Source organism: Ananas comosus, linkage group 12 (genome assembly GCF_001540865.1).
Source record: "Ananas comosus cultivar F153 linkage group 12, ASM154086v1, whole genome shotgun sequence".
Classification (NCBI taxonomy): domain Eukaryota; kingdom Viridiplantae; phylum Streptophyta; class Magnoliopsida; order Poales; family Bromeliaceae; genus Ananas; species Ananas comosus.
This window is the reverse complement of record NC_033632.1, coordinates 171,470-187,916: the sequence shown is the minus strand read 5'-3', so window position 1 is coordinate 187,916 and position 16,447 is coordinate 171,470. Positions and strand designations below refer to the sequence as shown.

The 16,447-nt window shown below is 38.1% G+C and overlaps 2 protein-coding genes and 1 pseudogene across 3 annotated transcripts; 2 read left to right on the top strand and 1 right to left on the bottom strand.

Moving 5' to 3' along the window:
* On the top strand, positions 7-5,538 carry LOC109718655 (boron transporter 1-like). Its single transcript, XM_020244990.1, has 12 exons — positions 7-586; positions 707-789; positions 912-1,104; positions 1,212-1,350; positions 2,067-2,232; positions 2,406-2,572; positions 2,937-3,110; positions 3,489-3,584; positions 3,676-3,813; positions 3,899-4,218; positions 4,587-4,854; positions 4,938-5,538. Exons 1-12 carry the CDS (start codon positions 483-485, stop codon positions 5,235-5,237), a joined length of 2,148 nt encoding a protein of 715 aa, XP_020100579.1. The 5' UTR covers positions 7-482; the 3' UTR covers positions 5,238-5,538.
* LOC109718444 (shaggy-related protein kinase alpha-like) lies at positions 7,720-13,442 on the bottom strand. 2 transcript variants are annotated; one of them, XM_020244689.1, is made up of 13 exons: positions 13,268-13,442; positions 12,248-12,439; positions 11,912-12,007; positions 11,646-11,705; positions 10,893-11,165; positions 10,582-10,653; positions 9,795-9,851; positions 9,550-9,690; positions 9,269-9,319; positions 9,087-9,182; positions 8,624-8,707; positions 8,435-8,537; positions 7,720-8,187 (listed from the first exon to the last, which is right to left on the bottom strand). In XM_020244689.1, the coding sequence occupies exons 2-13, from the start codon at positions 12,359-12,361 to the stop codon at positions 8,105-8,107; spliced, it is 1,230 nt and encodes a 409-aa protein (XP_020100278.1). In that variant the 5' UTR covers positions 12,362-12,439; positions 13,268-13,442; the 3' UTR covers positions 7,720-8,104. The 2 variants fall into 2 exon arrangements, with proteins under 2 accessions (XP_020100278.1, XP_020100279.1); XM_020244690.1 differs by having other exon boundaries at positions 11,912-12,004; positions 13,268-13,441.
* Positions 15,284-16,218, top strand: LOC109718417 (annotated as a pseudogene).

The window sequence follows — 16,447 nt, the reverse complement described above, 5'->3', positions numbered from 1 at the left end:
AAAAAAAAAAAAAAAGAGGAAAAAAAAAGAGAGAGAGGAGAGGGCATTGGCCTTGGCCTTGGCCTTTGTTAGGGTTTCCTTAGTGTCACTGTTGTCGGTGGGGGATTTGGGGACGTGGGGGGTTTTGTTGACCTGATTATGTTGTTGTGTTTCCTGGGGCTCATGCACACTATATGTAATGCTAGTTTGTTTCCACTGTGATTAACCATTTGTCTTTACTTTGCTGTTGCCTGATCTATGTACTTGGAAACATTCTGTGAGTTTCTTCATGGATCTGCCTTAGCTGAGAGGATCTGAATCTGTGTCTCTTGTTTCAGATTATTAGACATTACTATTTAGTGCACCAGATTTAGTGGCCAAAACCATGTAACTCTGGTTCCTTGATCTAATCCGTCCCGATAGATTATTGGGCAGTTTTTCTCCTTTGAAATAGATCGCGAGAGTGAATAAAAAGCAGCTAACTCATCGAAATAAACTTAACAATGGAGGAAACGTTCGTGCCGTTGCGCGGCATCAAGAATGATCTTCGGGGTAGACTTATGTGCTACAAGCAAGATTGGACAGGCGGCCTTTGCACCGGAATCAGGTGAATTTTTTTAAAAAAAGTTATGCGAAGAATAAGGATCAGTATTGAATTATTCTCTCACAAGTACTATATTCCTCTATATCGCAATAACATATTATGTTCAAATCATTCTTCATACAGAATCTTGGCTCCGACTACATATATTTTCTTTGCTTCGGCGATTCCGGTGATATCATTTGGAGAACAGTTGGAAAGAAATACCGGTAAGGAACACGAACTTATTCTGTCCATTCGCACGATGTTGAAGCACCTTATAAGATGCTATAAATTAGCAAAGTTTTCGCTGAATTGCTAATTTTTATGAGATTAAAACTGGTGTTGGTAGATGGGGTCATAACAGCAGTACAAACATTGGCGTCGACTGCTCTTTGCGGTATTATCCATTCGATTATAGGAGGCCAACCTCTTTTGATTCTTGGCGTGGCGGAGCCCACAGTGCTCATGTACACTTTCATGTTCAATTTTGCAAAAGATCGAGCCGATTTGGGTCGGGGCTTGTTTCTGGCTTGGACTGGTTGGTAAGTTAATCTCGTAATTCGTTTAAGAAAAGATGGTCCTTGTCTTTTTCTTCTTGAATTTGACATCAGAATTGGTCTTAGTTTGCTATTTGGTTTGATTTTGGCAGGGTTTGTGTGTGGACTGCATTCTTGCTCTTCCTACTGTCTATACTTGGGGCGTGCTCGATCATCAATAGATTTACTCGCCTAGCTGGCGAGTTGTTTGGCCTGCTGATTGCCATGCTCTTTATGCAACAAGCTATTAAGGTTACTCTTCTCTTTCCTTTGAGCTTGTGTTGCCAATGACCTTTGTTGATGAACATCTATACCAAAAGGGTTGTAATCTTTACAACCCTTAATCCAATGGTTTAAGGGTTTAAACAACAATTTTCGGTTTGAAGTTAAAAAAAAAGGTCGATTAAACTAGTGCGTTAATTATAGCCTTTAGATAGGCTAAGTTGTAAGATTACAATCGTAGTAGAGTTGTAAGCCTAGCAACACTCTTAAAAAATGCCTAAATTGCAGGAAACCCCTGCAGCGAGTGCGACCTTTTTACTTTGCACCCTAAAGTATCGTTACCTATAAATCACCCTTTAAACACACGGTCTTATTGATTTCCCTCCATATATGTCCATTAGGCAATAATTTTTATTTTTATTTTTATTTTTAGTTTTAGTTTAATTTCTTTGGCTCATAGATCAGTGGATTGCAATGTCGGTTTTGATATTCCAGGAGAGTAGTGTGAAAATCATGATACTTAAAGGGGAATTTCCATCAATTTAGCCAAAAATGTTCTCATGAAAAAGAAAGAGGAGAGTTTGGGGAAATCCCGATTTCAATGTTTCATGTGTAATGTATGATCTTGAAGTGATTTCTGTAAATGCTTCCTTAGCAGAGGAGTACAATGCATGCCATACATTTATACATACTAATTGCCACTATGTTAGCTATTTTGTAGCTAATGAGTCTGCTTGATATATCAGGGGCTTGTGGACGAGTTCCGCATACCAAAAAGAGAAAACCCCAAAGCGCTGGAATTCATTCCATCATGGAGATTTGCAAACGGGATGTTTGCTCTCGTTCTGTCATTTGGCCTTCTTCTTACTGCACTAAGAAGTAGAAAGGCTCGGTCTTGGCGCTACGGAGCTGGTATGCATGACAACTAGAGCTAGAATTTTCAGTTAAACATTCAAACCACAAAACCTTTTAACATAATATAGGTGAAGAAAGTATTTTAATGATTTGGCTTCTCTCTCTGTCTCTCTCTCGTTCTCTCTTTTTGAACATCTTAACACTATATAATATATACAAAAAATGTTTAGGTTGGCTACGAGGTTTCATCGCAGACTATGGGGTGCCACTTATGATCCTTGTATGGACTGGAGTTTCCTACATTCCGTCAGGTAGCGTACCTAAAGGGATCCCTCGGCGCCTCTTCAGCCCCAACCCCTGGTCACCTGGAGCTTATGAGAACTGGACAGTTATCAAGGCAGGGACTTCCCTCGCTTTCTCATTAAGTCCTTCCTTTTTTACTATGTTAACAAGTGGGTTTTATTGTAATGGTAGTCCCAGAACCTTCAATGAATTGCAATTTGGTTCCTGGAGTTTTACTAAGTAGATTAGTACATGGCCTTTTCTACTTTCTGGAATCACTAATGCCGTGGAAATTAAAAAAGTTAATGGATGTCCGTAAAAGATTAGATGCAAACAGTGACTAATCCATTTTAGTGATTTTTTTGGGGGGAACCAAATCACAAGGGATAAGTATTTAGTGATTATCTAAATACTTATCCCTGAATTTGCGTGCTTATTATGACGAATGAGTTTACACTTGCACAACTCAAATTATACAGGACATGCCCCATGTGCCGTTTCTCTACATACTTGGAGCTTTCATACCGGCCACAATGATAGCAGTTCTTTACTACTTTGATCACAGTGTAGCTTCCCAGCTTGCTCAGCAAAAGGAGTTCAATCTGAGAAAGCCTCCGTCTTTCCATTACGATTTGCTTCTTCTAGGTTTTCTGGTATTGTTCTTTCTCAAAGCTTTAACTACATCAATGATAAAACCTTGAATTTCCTGGCTTCTCTTTTGTGCTGACTTCTGGAATAATTCTCTGCTCTTAAAATGCAATTGAAAAGCCTGAATGTGCTTTTTGTGGGCCTCAAAAGCAGTTGTTCTAATTTGAAGCTTCTGCTTTTGCTGAAAAGGGAAGCTAGGGGTAACTTTTCAATAAAAAATTGTAAGTGCCCAAACAGCAATTCTATTGAAGCTCCGAATAGGACACACAGGCCCCAGTAGACCGAATTGAATGATTTGAGCTGATGCTCCTGCAGTAAACGAGCCATGATGGAAGCACATGATTTCTAATTCTCTGATTTCATGTTTGGTCTTTTTCCAACAGACATTATTATGTGGACTTGTTGGAATCCCTCCATCAAACGGGGTCATTCCACAATCTCCAATGCACACGAAGTGCTTAGCTACTCTTAAGCATCAGGTAAGACACCCAATGTCCATCTATAATTAGGGAAAGAAAAAAGAAAATTGTGCAATCTCATTACTAATTTCTATGCAATAATCTACTCCAGCTTCTTCGAAATCGGTTAGTAGCTACTGCACGCCAGAGTATGAGCCAGAATTCGAGTTTGAGCCAAGTATACAGCAATATGCAAGATGCTTATCAGCAGATGCAGACCCCGTTGATCTATCAAGAACAGTCGGCCCGAGTATGTGAAAAATTACTCTATTCTCTTTAGGGTTCAATATCTTATCCTTCCTTTAGATGTGATGGGTCGAACTACCTTCATTCAGGGATTGAAAGAACTTAAGGACTCGACAATTCAGTTGGCTTCGAGCATGGGAAACATCGACGCACCTGTTGATGAGTCAGTATTCGATATAGAGAAGGAGATCGATGACCTTCTCCCTGTTGAGGTTAAAGAACAGAGATTAAGTAATTTACTTCAGGCTTTGATGGTGGGAGGTTGTGTTGGCGCCATGCCTTTCCTTAAAAAGATCCCGACTTCAGTTCTTTGGGGTTACTTTGCCTTCATGGCCATTGAAAGCTTACCCGGAAACCAATTCTGGGAAAGGATTCTCCTCCTCTTCACTGCTCCAAGTAGAAGATACAAGTAAGCTTTCACCTCATTCTTAGCAACAGGCTTGTGGATATTCCCCTGAACTATAGGTCATTCAGAAGTGGTCTCTGAACTCGAGTCTTTTTGGATTTGACATCCGTGAATAACGGGCTATTTAATTTCAGAAAATTCCGCTAAAACTTAGCGGTCTCTGTAACTATTTTGATAATATATTCTGTCACTCTTTTATTTTATGGGAACCATTAAGATCTGATAACCTGATAGAATTTTCTAAAATTAAATAAGAAATTAAAGTTCACAGACTGGTTTCACAACGACCAATAGTTGGGGTTGCCTATTCTTAGTATTCTCTTTCCTCTACTTGCTCTCTTCAATCATACTAAATTTATTGAATCATGCAGAGTTCTTGAGAAGTACCATGCGACCTTTGTGGAGACCGTGCCATTTAAGACGATCACGTGGTTTACTCTTTTCCAAACGGCTTATTTGCTTGTGTGCTTTGGAATTACGTGGATTCCTATTGCTGGGGTTCTTTTCCCGATGATGATCATGCTTCTAGTACCTGTAAGGCAGTATATTCTTCCTAAGCTCTTCAAAGGGGCTCATCTCACAGACTTGGATGCGGCAGAGTACGAAGAATCCCCAGCTATACCCTTCAACCTCGCAATGGTGAGTTCGGTTATTCTTATCATTTTACCAAAACACCATATTTGATCTAAGGTTCTAATTCTAACGAAATATGTTTCTTGCAGGAGGTGGACATTGGCATGAGGAGAGTAGAGAGTGGCGAAATCCTCGACGACATGGTGACAAGAAGCCGAGGTGAGATCAAGCACATGAACAGCCCGAAAATCACTAGCTCGAGCGGAACACCTACCACGGATTTAAGGGGCCTTAGCAGCCCGCGCTTCTCCGAGAAGGCGTATAGCCCACGAATAAGTGAGCTGAGGCAGGAGATCAGCCCACAGCCCGGTGGAAGGGGAGGACCCATTAGCCCCCGAACAGGAGAGATTCGACCATCGAAGTTGGGAGAAGGAGCTGCTTCGAAGTAGTCAAGGAGGAGTTGTTTTCTTTATAGTAGGATGCTTATTATGCTAACCTGTTCATAAAACTATGTCAGTGTGCCTCTCTCTTTCCGCTAGGTATAGTTAAGCTTCTAAAATTCTCTATTATTTGCACCGTATGGGCTATATGGCCTTATAATGAATTATGTATTTATAAATCTCCACCATTTGTTCTTTCTTTGCTCATGTTAATTATGAGAGATTTATGTTATGTTCGAATTAGCAAAATTGTAGAAGTTTCTTTTCTTGTTTCATATATAAAGAGAACTGTACTTCAGATTGCTAGCAATTTCTGAAAAACTTGAGATGTGCTGATTTTATGGATTTTCTTTTCTTTCTGAATTTGGAGTGGAGTGATCCTATCTGTCGTCGGTGCCCCTTTTTTTGTGTGTTTTGTTAGGCTAAAGAGAGATACAAAAGAAAGAATGAGACGGCAAGATATCCTTTAGCTTCTTTTCACTGCCTGGTATTTGATCGTGCTGTGCCTTACAAAATGCAACTGCCTTTAAAACAGAAATCCTCTGAAAAACTGACATGTTTTGGAGGTTCATTGGCGAATAAAAGAGCACCATGATGCAGCCTCTACAAGATGATTATAGTTGCAAAGAAACCAAAAAAGTTGAAAGTTGTTTCAGCATAGGTGTGTGTAAAGAGTCCTGATCTTGTCGTATTTGGCTTTTCGGGTAGTGTTCGATAAGATAGAACTAGATTGGACTAGAGATCGAATACGTTTGAACTGTACATGTGACATCTCAATCACGTGTTTGGCGTTGCGTGTGAAAGAATAATTTCTTTGATTCCACAAGAAAATGCTCTATCATAACACTGCGAAAGAGAAAACTAGAGTGAAAGAGATCTATGAAAAGATAAAGAAGTTCGGATATTCCTCACAATTATTAGAAAAGTTAGGGCCACGTACAAAATTTTTCCTCACTATACTATTATTGAAAGCTTTTGCGTCCCCATACATTACTATGAATCATTGCTCAACCAAAATAAAATTCACCTAGCATATCACTTGTTTCTACGAAGCGGCATATCTCGAGTAGAATCCACAAGAATCGTTCGATATGCTTTTTCGAGAATAATTCTTTTTCTCTATTCATCAAAGTGCCGTCTTTCGACGACATACTGATTGCTTTAGATGAGATGCACGATTCTTCAGAGATAGAACAATTGCTTATGATCGAGAAGATAGGGAAAGAAGAGAAAAAATAGCGGTTCTAGTTCAGTTCGAATTTAAAGAAAAAGCTTCTACTGATGTGAGTATTCAATGTTTTAGGTGCCTAAAGAGATCGATGATTGTGAGTGTTGGAGAGTAGTAGTTTTCGCATCCATTGACCTATAAGGGTGTGTACGTAGGGTGACACGAAGCTCTTGTTGCCTTTTCAAGTGCTGGCTCTTTTCTATAATTTCATCATTAGAATAGAGGGTTGATAAACTCAATTATTGAATAGAGGGTGTACCCTATTACTATTCAACCTATCAGTGTAGATGGACAGAGATTCAGATTGATATAAATCGCAACAGTTTCTCTGCTCAGAAAAGTCCAAACTTAAAAGCCCCCAAAAGCTTTTCTGGTGCGGAAAGCTAAATTGAGTTTGCGAATCAATTGCGTAGGGGGTTCCCGGCATTGTTACTGTAATCTCGGCATTACCCCCTGATCTTTCAATGGTTAAAAAACAGAATGCTTAACTTTTACATGTTATTGTTAAAATAAACATAGATGAAATAATCCAACTGGTAGGTATCCCCTTCTTCTAATAAGCCTTTGGCTGTTGAGTTCAATTCCCAGTATGACAAACCGAAGACCAAACTACGACCTCCCCCAAAGAAGTCGGGATACTCGGTGCAATTAACACCCAGCAGCTAATTCATTCCCCCTTTATGTCTCAGCAATGTTTGTTTCTTTAGAAGGTATTTCGTTTCTCTGAAAAATGTGAAAAATTATTTTTCAGGGATTTTTTTTTTTTTTTTTTTTTTAAGAAACATAACTTTTTTCATAGTTTTCATGTTTAGAATAAAATATTCAGAAGATGAAAATAATGCTTTTTCATAAAATCCAGAAAGAAAATTCATAAAAATGATATTTTCTAGGAACTGAAATGACGAAAAATATTTTTTCAGGCCCAAAATTATTTTGTGAGATAGTGATTCTATGCAGTGACACTATTGTCGTACATTTGAGTGAGAAATCCGCACGCGCTTCTCGCTGCACAGATCACGGAACGAGCACCATAAATTTTAAAAACCAATACATTATAGATTCATTTTTGGAGCTTCTACGTCTATCATAACTCTTTCTTATGAACCAATTACACTCGTATCGAAACTAAGAATACGATCAACTCAAACAAGGAATGTTACGCCCGAGATGAAATACCAGATCACAGTTGAATTTTTTTACCTGTAACTATATACCCATATATAGTTTTGCTATACTATTATTAGCCTTGTTACTGACCAAACATGCACGAATAATAAGGTTTCTATTTACATATTTAGATTTGCCCAAATTCTCCTAACATGATATTGTTCCTTTTTTAACTGTTCAACGTGAGTAAAGCAAATGCCTCTCTTCAGTTACACCATGAACTGATTATGTGAATTAGAGCAAAGGATCGTAGAGAAATCCCATGTCGATTTCGTAGGAGATACATAGAAACACACCCCTAATAATCTGCCTCATGTAACTAGAGGCAGTGATAGCAATACACGGAAACGCTGCGAACACAGCTTCGATGAGATTAAAGTGCACGAAGTCACCTGAATTCATGGTCTCTAGTTTATCCTTTTTTAAGGCATAATAAAGCTACACATCTGGCTATGTTAAGAGTAGTATTTGATTGAATAGATTACAATCCCAAAAGGGGACACTGATGCCTTGCGTGCTCGGGGATCAACTTCACTACAATCTCCATTGGGGCTCCCTTCAGCTCTGGTCATCACAGTGAAGTTCAAGAATTACACAACAATATAAACTAAAATAAATAAATAAAAAGTTAAACTACTAGCCAATGTAATGCTTCTTCAAGGAAAGATTACAGAGAGTCGGCAGCTATATCTACTGCTGTATAATAATATCTCATAATTGGGTATTTGATTGATTTGAAAATTTTCCATTAGGTTCCATCTGAGCATGGGAGGGGTGTTTATATATCAATTAGCTACCTATTGGTACTTACCGTGAGGTTTAAAGTTGAAGAGTGGGGGGAAGGATCGGCCATTCGGAAGGCGGGTGTTTGGATCTCGGAGTTCATCGAAAAAGGGATGGATTAGCGCCTCCAACTGCACAATGTACGATGTTGAATTGAGAATCGGGAAAAAAGAAATTGGGGCATATTCAATTCATAAAATGCTCATGCTAGACTCACAGCTGTGCTTCGTAGGTGTGGAGAGTACTGCAGAAGCCTAGAAACAAGATCAACGGCTTCAGCTGGCATCCTTTTGTGAAAGATCTAAACAGAGGACATTAAAAGAGAAACAAAAGTTAAAGAGTATGTTTAGCGTTGTTTATGCTTTCAGTTCATGTTTTTCCCTGAGTACTTGGGGCTAAAGGCACTTAACAACAGTCATCTATGATATTGCTATTATCAAATAATTGACAGATTTTTTAACTACGGGGCTTATTACACAACAAAAAGAAAAATTGTGGTAATAAGCTCTTCTTTTCTTTCTTTAATAGAATGATGAATTTCAAAATAACGAACAACAGCAAAAACAAAGTTAGGTGCCTTCAACCCAATACAAACTTGAGGGGAAAAAGAATAATGAATTCTTAAGTGGCTTAAACTTTCAACGCAGAACATCTTACAGTGGAGGATCATACAGAATTACCTTATGCCATGGATGAGCTTTTATTTGTGGGAACTTAAACTCAGTGTAATTTGGGTTCATGCATTTTATTTCTTCTCTAGTTGGGGTACCCAGAATCTGCAACAGATAAATTGTTATTTTTATATCTGATTGAATACAAGGAAGACATCAAGAATAGACACGGGCGGAGAAGAAATTGTTACCTTAATAATTTCAACCAGCTGATCAACTCCACTCTCACCAGGAAAAAGAGGCTGCAAATGGGAGAAAGTATATTTTTATGGACTCTTTTAAGATATTCTAATTGTTAGAAGTACTAGAATTTCTCACTCTAAAAAGAGTAACTGCCTATTTAGCTTGGCTTCTGGAATAGATTCGCTGCTCCCAAAGCTGGTAGCGCTTTTTCAAACAGCTTTATTAAACAACATTTCTGCAGAAGTTCTAGAAGGGCCAAACAGGCCCAAAATCTGACATAAAAATTTACCTGTCCCAAAAGCAGCTCACCCAGAACACAACCTGCAGACCAAATGTCGATAGCTGTTGTGTACTCTGTGGCACCGAAAATGAGTTCAGGAGCTCTATAATATCTAGAGCAAATGTAAGATATGTTGGGTTCCCCTTTCACCTATTACAAACCCAAAACAGTTAATCGGAAGAAGCAAGCAAATCCTATCAGAAAAAAAAAAGAGAAAAAACTAGCCAGAAACACTATGGAGATCAGACACATACCAAAACCTTTGCACTTCCAAAATCACATAGTTTCAGCTGGTGTGTGTGAGGATTGACCTGTTGGAAAGAGAAGATCTAATGTTAGCTTAATGAATATAGGAAAGGTGAAAATATACAAAGCTTTCCTGAACTATAACCGCTATCGAGATGGGCACCTAAACTTTCAAATTTTTGATTTAGTGCCAAAACTTCCATAGCTTTTGATTTTAGAAAATTCCATCAAGTTTGTCAAAAGTTTAACAGTTTTCCTTTAAACAAAAGGAAAGAAAACGTTCAATCAAGTAACAGAACATCCTGTTAGGCTACAGAATAGTTTGCCAAAAAAGCAGAGTAAAATTACATTTTGGCCAAGAGGTACTAAAATATAAATTTAGGGACCCATCTCAAAATGCCTTACAGTTCAGATAAGATTAGTACATTTTCTCCTAAAGAGGACAACGTGTGAGCCATAACCACGTCAAACCAGCCAAAGTTTACAACTTCACCTAAGCACTTCAAGTTTTTACTGCTGGAAGTTATCTAACAAACTAGCATCACATTTAATTTCTTGTTTCACGTGTTCTTGCTTATTCAAGCAAAAAATGATGTGATGCCAAATAAGCCCTCAAACAATTGACAATATCTAACATAGTTCTAACAATAATAGAAAGGCAAATGAGCAACTTGTTCCCTAATTGCACTTATCCAAAGAATTCCAGAAAAATAATTGTATCCTTATACGCTGTGCTTCCACAATGAAAGAGCATAAGAGGCAAGGCAATAAAGACTAAAATAAAGGGTGTCCCACCAAAAGATTTTGTGGTTTGATATCTCTGTGGCACACACCGATACCATGAATATAAGCCAATGCTCTTAAAATCTGTCAAAAAAACAAAGAAAGAGATTACATACCTCACAAGTGTACGTCTTTTCTCAAATGGATAATTGGCGTAAGTTCAACATCAAAGAAGCATGAAAAGCATGTAATTCAAGAGAGCAAAGTCTTACTGCATTAATGTCAAGATTTTAAATAATTATTTCTAACTAAGCCACCAATCCGACATTAAAGATAATGCAAACATAGTTGAGATCGTGCTCCCAGTTGAAGTTCATTATTACTTGATACAGGTAGAGTTTCACGTATATCAATGGCATGCGCTGGTTCATCTTGTTGTAGTGCTTGATTACACGGTTAACTGTCTCGGGCACATACTCGAGCACCAAATTAAGATAAAGCTCATCCTTTTCAGTGGTTGAAAAGAAGCAGTGCTTCAGAGACACCACATTTGGGTGATCGAGCATTCGCATGGTTTGCAGCTCACGATTCTTATACCTCTTGTCCTGAAGAACCTTCTTGATTGCTACCATTTCACCAGTCTCCAAACACTTTGCCTGCCAAATTATTAAAAAAAAAAAAAACGAAAAAGAAAAAGAAAAAAAGGTATAATAAGGTAACTTATTAGGCGATTTATTACACTTATACTGTTAATGCCTATTAGGCCTGCTTCTGGAACCTGCTTCTGGAAAGTACTCGACTCCAGAAGCAGCAGTGAGGCGTTAGTCAAATAAAAAGTTCGGGAGCTTTAGAATTGCAGGAAACTCAAATGAGCTTCTAATTCCAAAAGCGGAAGCTCCATCTTCAAGCTTCATTTAACAAGCTGTTAAGGGAATTTAAATGAAAAGGCTATTTATGTTTACTTGAACAGCTCTATTCAAATAACACTTTTAGAGAAGCTCCACTCGAGCCACGCAGGACCTTAATCACTAGATGGAAAGAAGTAGGGGAGACATACAGAAGAGCACAATCTACAATATCATCTAATGTAGCAGAAAGTATTTCATTTCCCCACACAGAGAAGCTAACAAACTGACCTGAAACACAACTCCAAAAGATCCATGCCCAACAATGCGCTCTGCCATGTAACTTATAGTCTGCCAATGATACAAAAAGCTCCCGGTTGTAAGAATAGCTTAGTTGACATGTAAATGAGTGATAACTAAGCCTCAAATGCAACCAAAAAGAGAGAGGAAAGAAAACCAATTTGCCAGCATTAGCAATATATTTACCATATGAAACCATAAAGATTATAATTCAGCAAAAAAAAGAAAAAAATTACATCATATCTTGCTTAGCTTACCTGTTTAGGTTGGCCATTTCGACCACCAATAGTTGTCACAATAATGTGGCCTGTTTCCGTCCCATTCCCATCAACAACCATTGCTTCCACTTCCTGCTGAAATTGATTAAAATTGGACCATAACTGGTAACTAAAGCAGGTACTAAAGAAAGAAGAGATATTAACAAATACCTATCTATTCTATATATTGCACTTTCAACTGTTGTAAATGAAAATTCAACTTCAAATAGATGATTTTGCGCCAACGTATTCATGTACAGGCCATAAGAAAGAAAAAAGAAAATGAGAAGAAAATATGCAGGAGTAATCAAATCCAAATTGGTGGTGCGGAAGTACCTTATCATCCCTTATTTTCATGTCATTCATTACGTCAGGTAATCTCTCCACTGGAATACTCCCACCGTCGGCATTTTTTAGCACAGTTGGAGGCCCCATAGTCACAGAAGCCATTGATGCAAAGTGGGAAGATGAATAATTAAAGGACCACACTCATATTAGCAATTTTGCCCCAAGTTTGACAAGCCATTACTGCCAGAATAAGTGATTATTCTGAATTTAGACAAATGAGATCTTAAAAAAGAAAAAGAACAAGAAAATCCTTAGAAGCTTACGTAAAGTAGCAGTGTAACCATGAAGAACTTACCCACATTGCGTTCAATAATATTCAGAAAAGCAAAAATAACAGTGAATAGCATAAATCAACAGAAAGTATTTTCTGAGCTCCCTTAATACTCGGCCTGATACCGTAATTTGGTTAGCTTCAAAATATGGAAGATATCATTTCATAAACCAGTAAGTGACATTCCGCAGCTTATTTGTTGTACAAAAGCTGAAAATTGGATTCCAGCTACCATAAGTTTTTCCTTTCTTTTCTTTTCTTTTCATGGCTGCTCTACTAGCAGCTCGTTTGAACTTATAAAACATTTCATGCTCACTTCTAGATGAATGAGAACTTCACTCATCCAAAATAGAAGAAATAATGAGAAATTTTTACCCAGAATACTTTGCGAGCATAAAAACGGGAAGTACAGAAGAAATTTGAGGCATCGGAATCAAACAACAAAGCTTAGAGTTAAAAAGACACGTTTTTTTCACCAGCACCATGTGTTTCTTAAGCTGAGATTCGAGAACTAATCCTAAAATTGGGGAAGAAATTAGAGGAGCCAGCTAACAATCCTACTTCATTTTGCACATACAAAGCTAAAATTTGCCGCAAATAAGAGCTGGGCGACTACAGGATCACCAATACGAAACCCTAAGAACAACATCCGCAAGCAGATCTACAGATCTAAACCAATAGCAACGGTAAGAAGCATCAACAGGGAAAAATTGACCAAATTGGGACGAGATTCTCACCACATCACAAAGATACTCCGAAACGGAGAGATCAGTCGAGAGAGAACGAGATGGGCTCTTCGTCTTCGTCCTCCAACTAAGGTTCGGGGAGGGGAAAGGGGAGAGTGAGAGGAGGAGTGTAAACGGGGATCGGGGGTTTCTTTTTCGGAAAGTTGCAGCGCAGTCCCTGTACTTTTTCGATATCGCGGCGTAGTCCCTAGTTTTCAAATTTATCGTCGGTACTCGGTACCGCTCCTCGAGTAATCGTACTCTCACGCCCGTTAAAGTTTAAAAACTGCAGCAATATTGCAGTTAACGGCTAAAACAAAATTATTAATTTTTAAAATTGAAAACTGCAATTTGAAATCTCTCCCTCACTCTGTGTACTATTAATTTTAAGTACTGCATGTCTCTGCTTCAGTTATTTACTTGAAAATGATAATTTTTAATTAAAATCTTCTATATTGCACACAATAATAAGAACAAAATATTTTTCAAATATTTTTTATATAAACTATTATATTATTTTTATGGGGTTTTTTTGCCATCCTATGGGACACAACAAAATTAACTCTGAATATATTATATATATTGTGATTGTTACAACAAAAAAAAAAAAAAAAACAACAAGACCAAACAGGCTAAAGTTTTTTTTCTTTTTTCTTAATTTTAAGCATATAAGCACATATTGAATCTCTGACCTCGAGGACAACAACCTAACTAATAACTATTAAACAGTATCAACTCATTATCAAGATAAAAAGTTTCCAACGACAATTGATAAGAGAGTCGGGATTGGTATATATCTTTCTCATTTGTTTTTTTTTCTTTTTTCTTGGTCATATTTTTGTCGCACCGGTAAAGATAGCTTGGTTGTTAGAGAGGACTACATCTTAATTACCTCACAAACGATTTCTTGTACCAATAAATTGGTATGCAACTCTATCTCTATGACTTCTTTTTCTTTCTTTCTTTTTTTTTTTTTTAAGAGATAGGTAGCACGCTATCCGTTTCGTTTATTTTATTTAGAAATAAACTTAGCTGGAAATGTGAATCAATTAGGATTCGAACTTAAGTCTCGGGTACCAACCACTAAACCCTTTGCCACTTGCTCTACGGACGGCCGGTTATCTTTATGAATTGTCGATTACAGAAAAGAGATATCTATGCTAAATATATACAGTTTGAGTGTCAATCTTGGATGGAGGAATGGTGGGGACACAAGAGAGCAGAACCGACACGAAAATCAATGAATGATCCATGTGGAGAATTGATTAATCACATATTTTTTTGCTTTTGTTTTTGACATCTCCATTATGTATTTTCACTGGCTTTATTTTGGTGGGATTCATACATCAGATGCATCTTCGGGCTACAAAATTATGAATGGGGCCTACCCTCCAACAATGATTCTCAGCAAAAGAAATAATTGTAATATATTATCTCCTGAGTCTTATTTCCTAGCAAATCCCAGGGAAAAAAAGAGAAAAAAAGATAAAAGTACTTGCATTTTACTAGTAAATCATCTGTTACTGTCGAGAGAACGCAGAACAAAGCAGGCACAAAAGAGAAAAAATTAAAAGAAGCCTAGGAAAGAAAAAAGGTATTATAGTTTTTCTTTGGAACTATTTGTACGTGCATGTATTAATTAGAAAGGTTCAGATAACTAAAAGACCTTCCAAATTGTTATTGATTAATATTTTCATTACTTTAGTGTTACGGAGTTGTTGCAGTCTCAACTGTCATCTTTGAAATTAAAAAAAAAATAATCCATCCACTCACTTTTTTTTTTCTTTCTTTTAACAGCTGACTGACTAATATTATTTTGAAGGTAAAAAAAAATTTATACTTTCAATTTATTTTGTGTAAAAAAAATTTTGAGTCGACGATCGGCTTTATTAAATATAATCGATAATATTTAAAATCTCTCTAATTCAAACTTCGCAACTTTTATATATTATTTGTCTAGTTGTTAAAAGGGCTCAAAATTGGTTATTTTAATAGTAAATATGAACCCTTATCTAGTTTACCCGTGCATACCATATTATACATGAATTATTTATGGATAATTGTACAAGTTACTAGTGCCCCACTTGATCAATGGAAATGCTCACGTATATCAAACTTGGTCTTAAAGATTAAGAGGCAGTATACAGATATACCTCCTCTGTCCACACATAAAACCTACGCGTTTCCTCCCAACTCACTCAAAAGAACTAGCTTCACTTCTTTACATGGCTTCTTCGGAGTCTTCAAACCAATCCATGCCTACAAAACGACGGTAAATTTAAGTGCTTCCTCCTTTATATAAACTGCAAATTTCCAAAACGCATGCTTGACAAAATTTCTCATCCAATTCATGGTGTAATACTAGTAACCAGACATGTTTGCATCAGACTTAGGTTGGAAGGCAAGGTGGTCATCATCACCGGCGGTGCGAGCGGCATTGGGGAGGCGGCGTCACGGCTATTTGCAGCCGAGGGTGCCGCTGTCGTCATCGCAGACATCCAGGACAAGCTAGGCACCACCGTTGCCGCTTCCATCGGCAGCAGCTGAAAAAGGCTTACATACTTCCAATTAAACGTTCTAATTTGGAGAAAAGTGGTTTTAATGTTTATACATAACACTAGGCGGGGCTGGGGCCGGCATCATACACGGCGTCGAAGCATGCGGTGGTGGGGCTGGTGCGGTCGGCGGCAGGGGAGCTCGGACGGCACGGCGCGCGGGTGAACTGCATCTCGCCTTTCGGGGTGGCAACCCCGCTGGCATGCAAATTCTTGGGCGGAAGCGAGACAGAGGTGGAAGAGCGGTGCTGCGCAGCCGTCATCCTGAAAGGGGTGGTGCTGACGGCAGAGCGCCTGGCAGAGGCAGCGCTCTTCCTGGCCTCCGAGGAGTGGGCGTAGATTACCGGGCACAATCTGGTAGTGAATGGAGGGGTCACTTCTGTTTATGCTTTCCCAACAGATAGTTGATTGATGTTTGAATTGGGAGCGATGAATCAAATTGAATCTGTATCTGACTAATTTGAAGCAAGCTCAATTTGAATTGAAAGTCCTCAAAAGTTTTAGCGCATTCAGGGAGGCTTAGACTTTTCAAAGACACTTTTGTGCCGCATAAAACTCTAATTCTTCTTCTCCTGAGAGCAAGCATAAATCTTACATCCCGAAAAAGAGCAAATCATAGGTGCATTTACCAATCGAA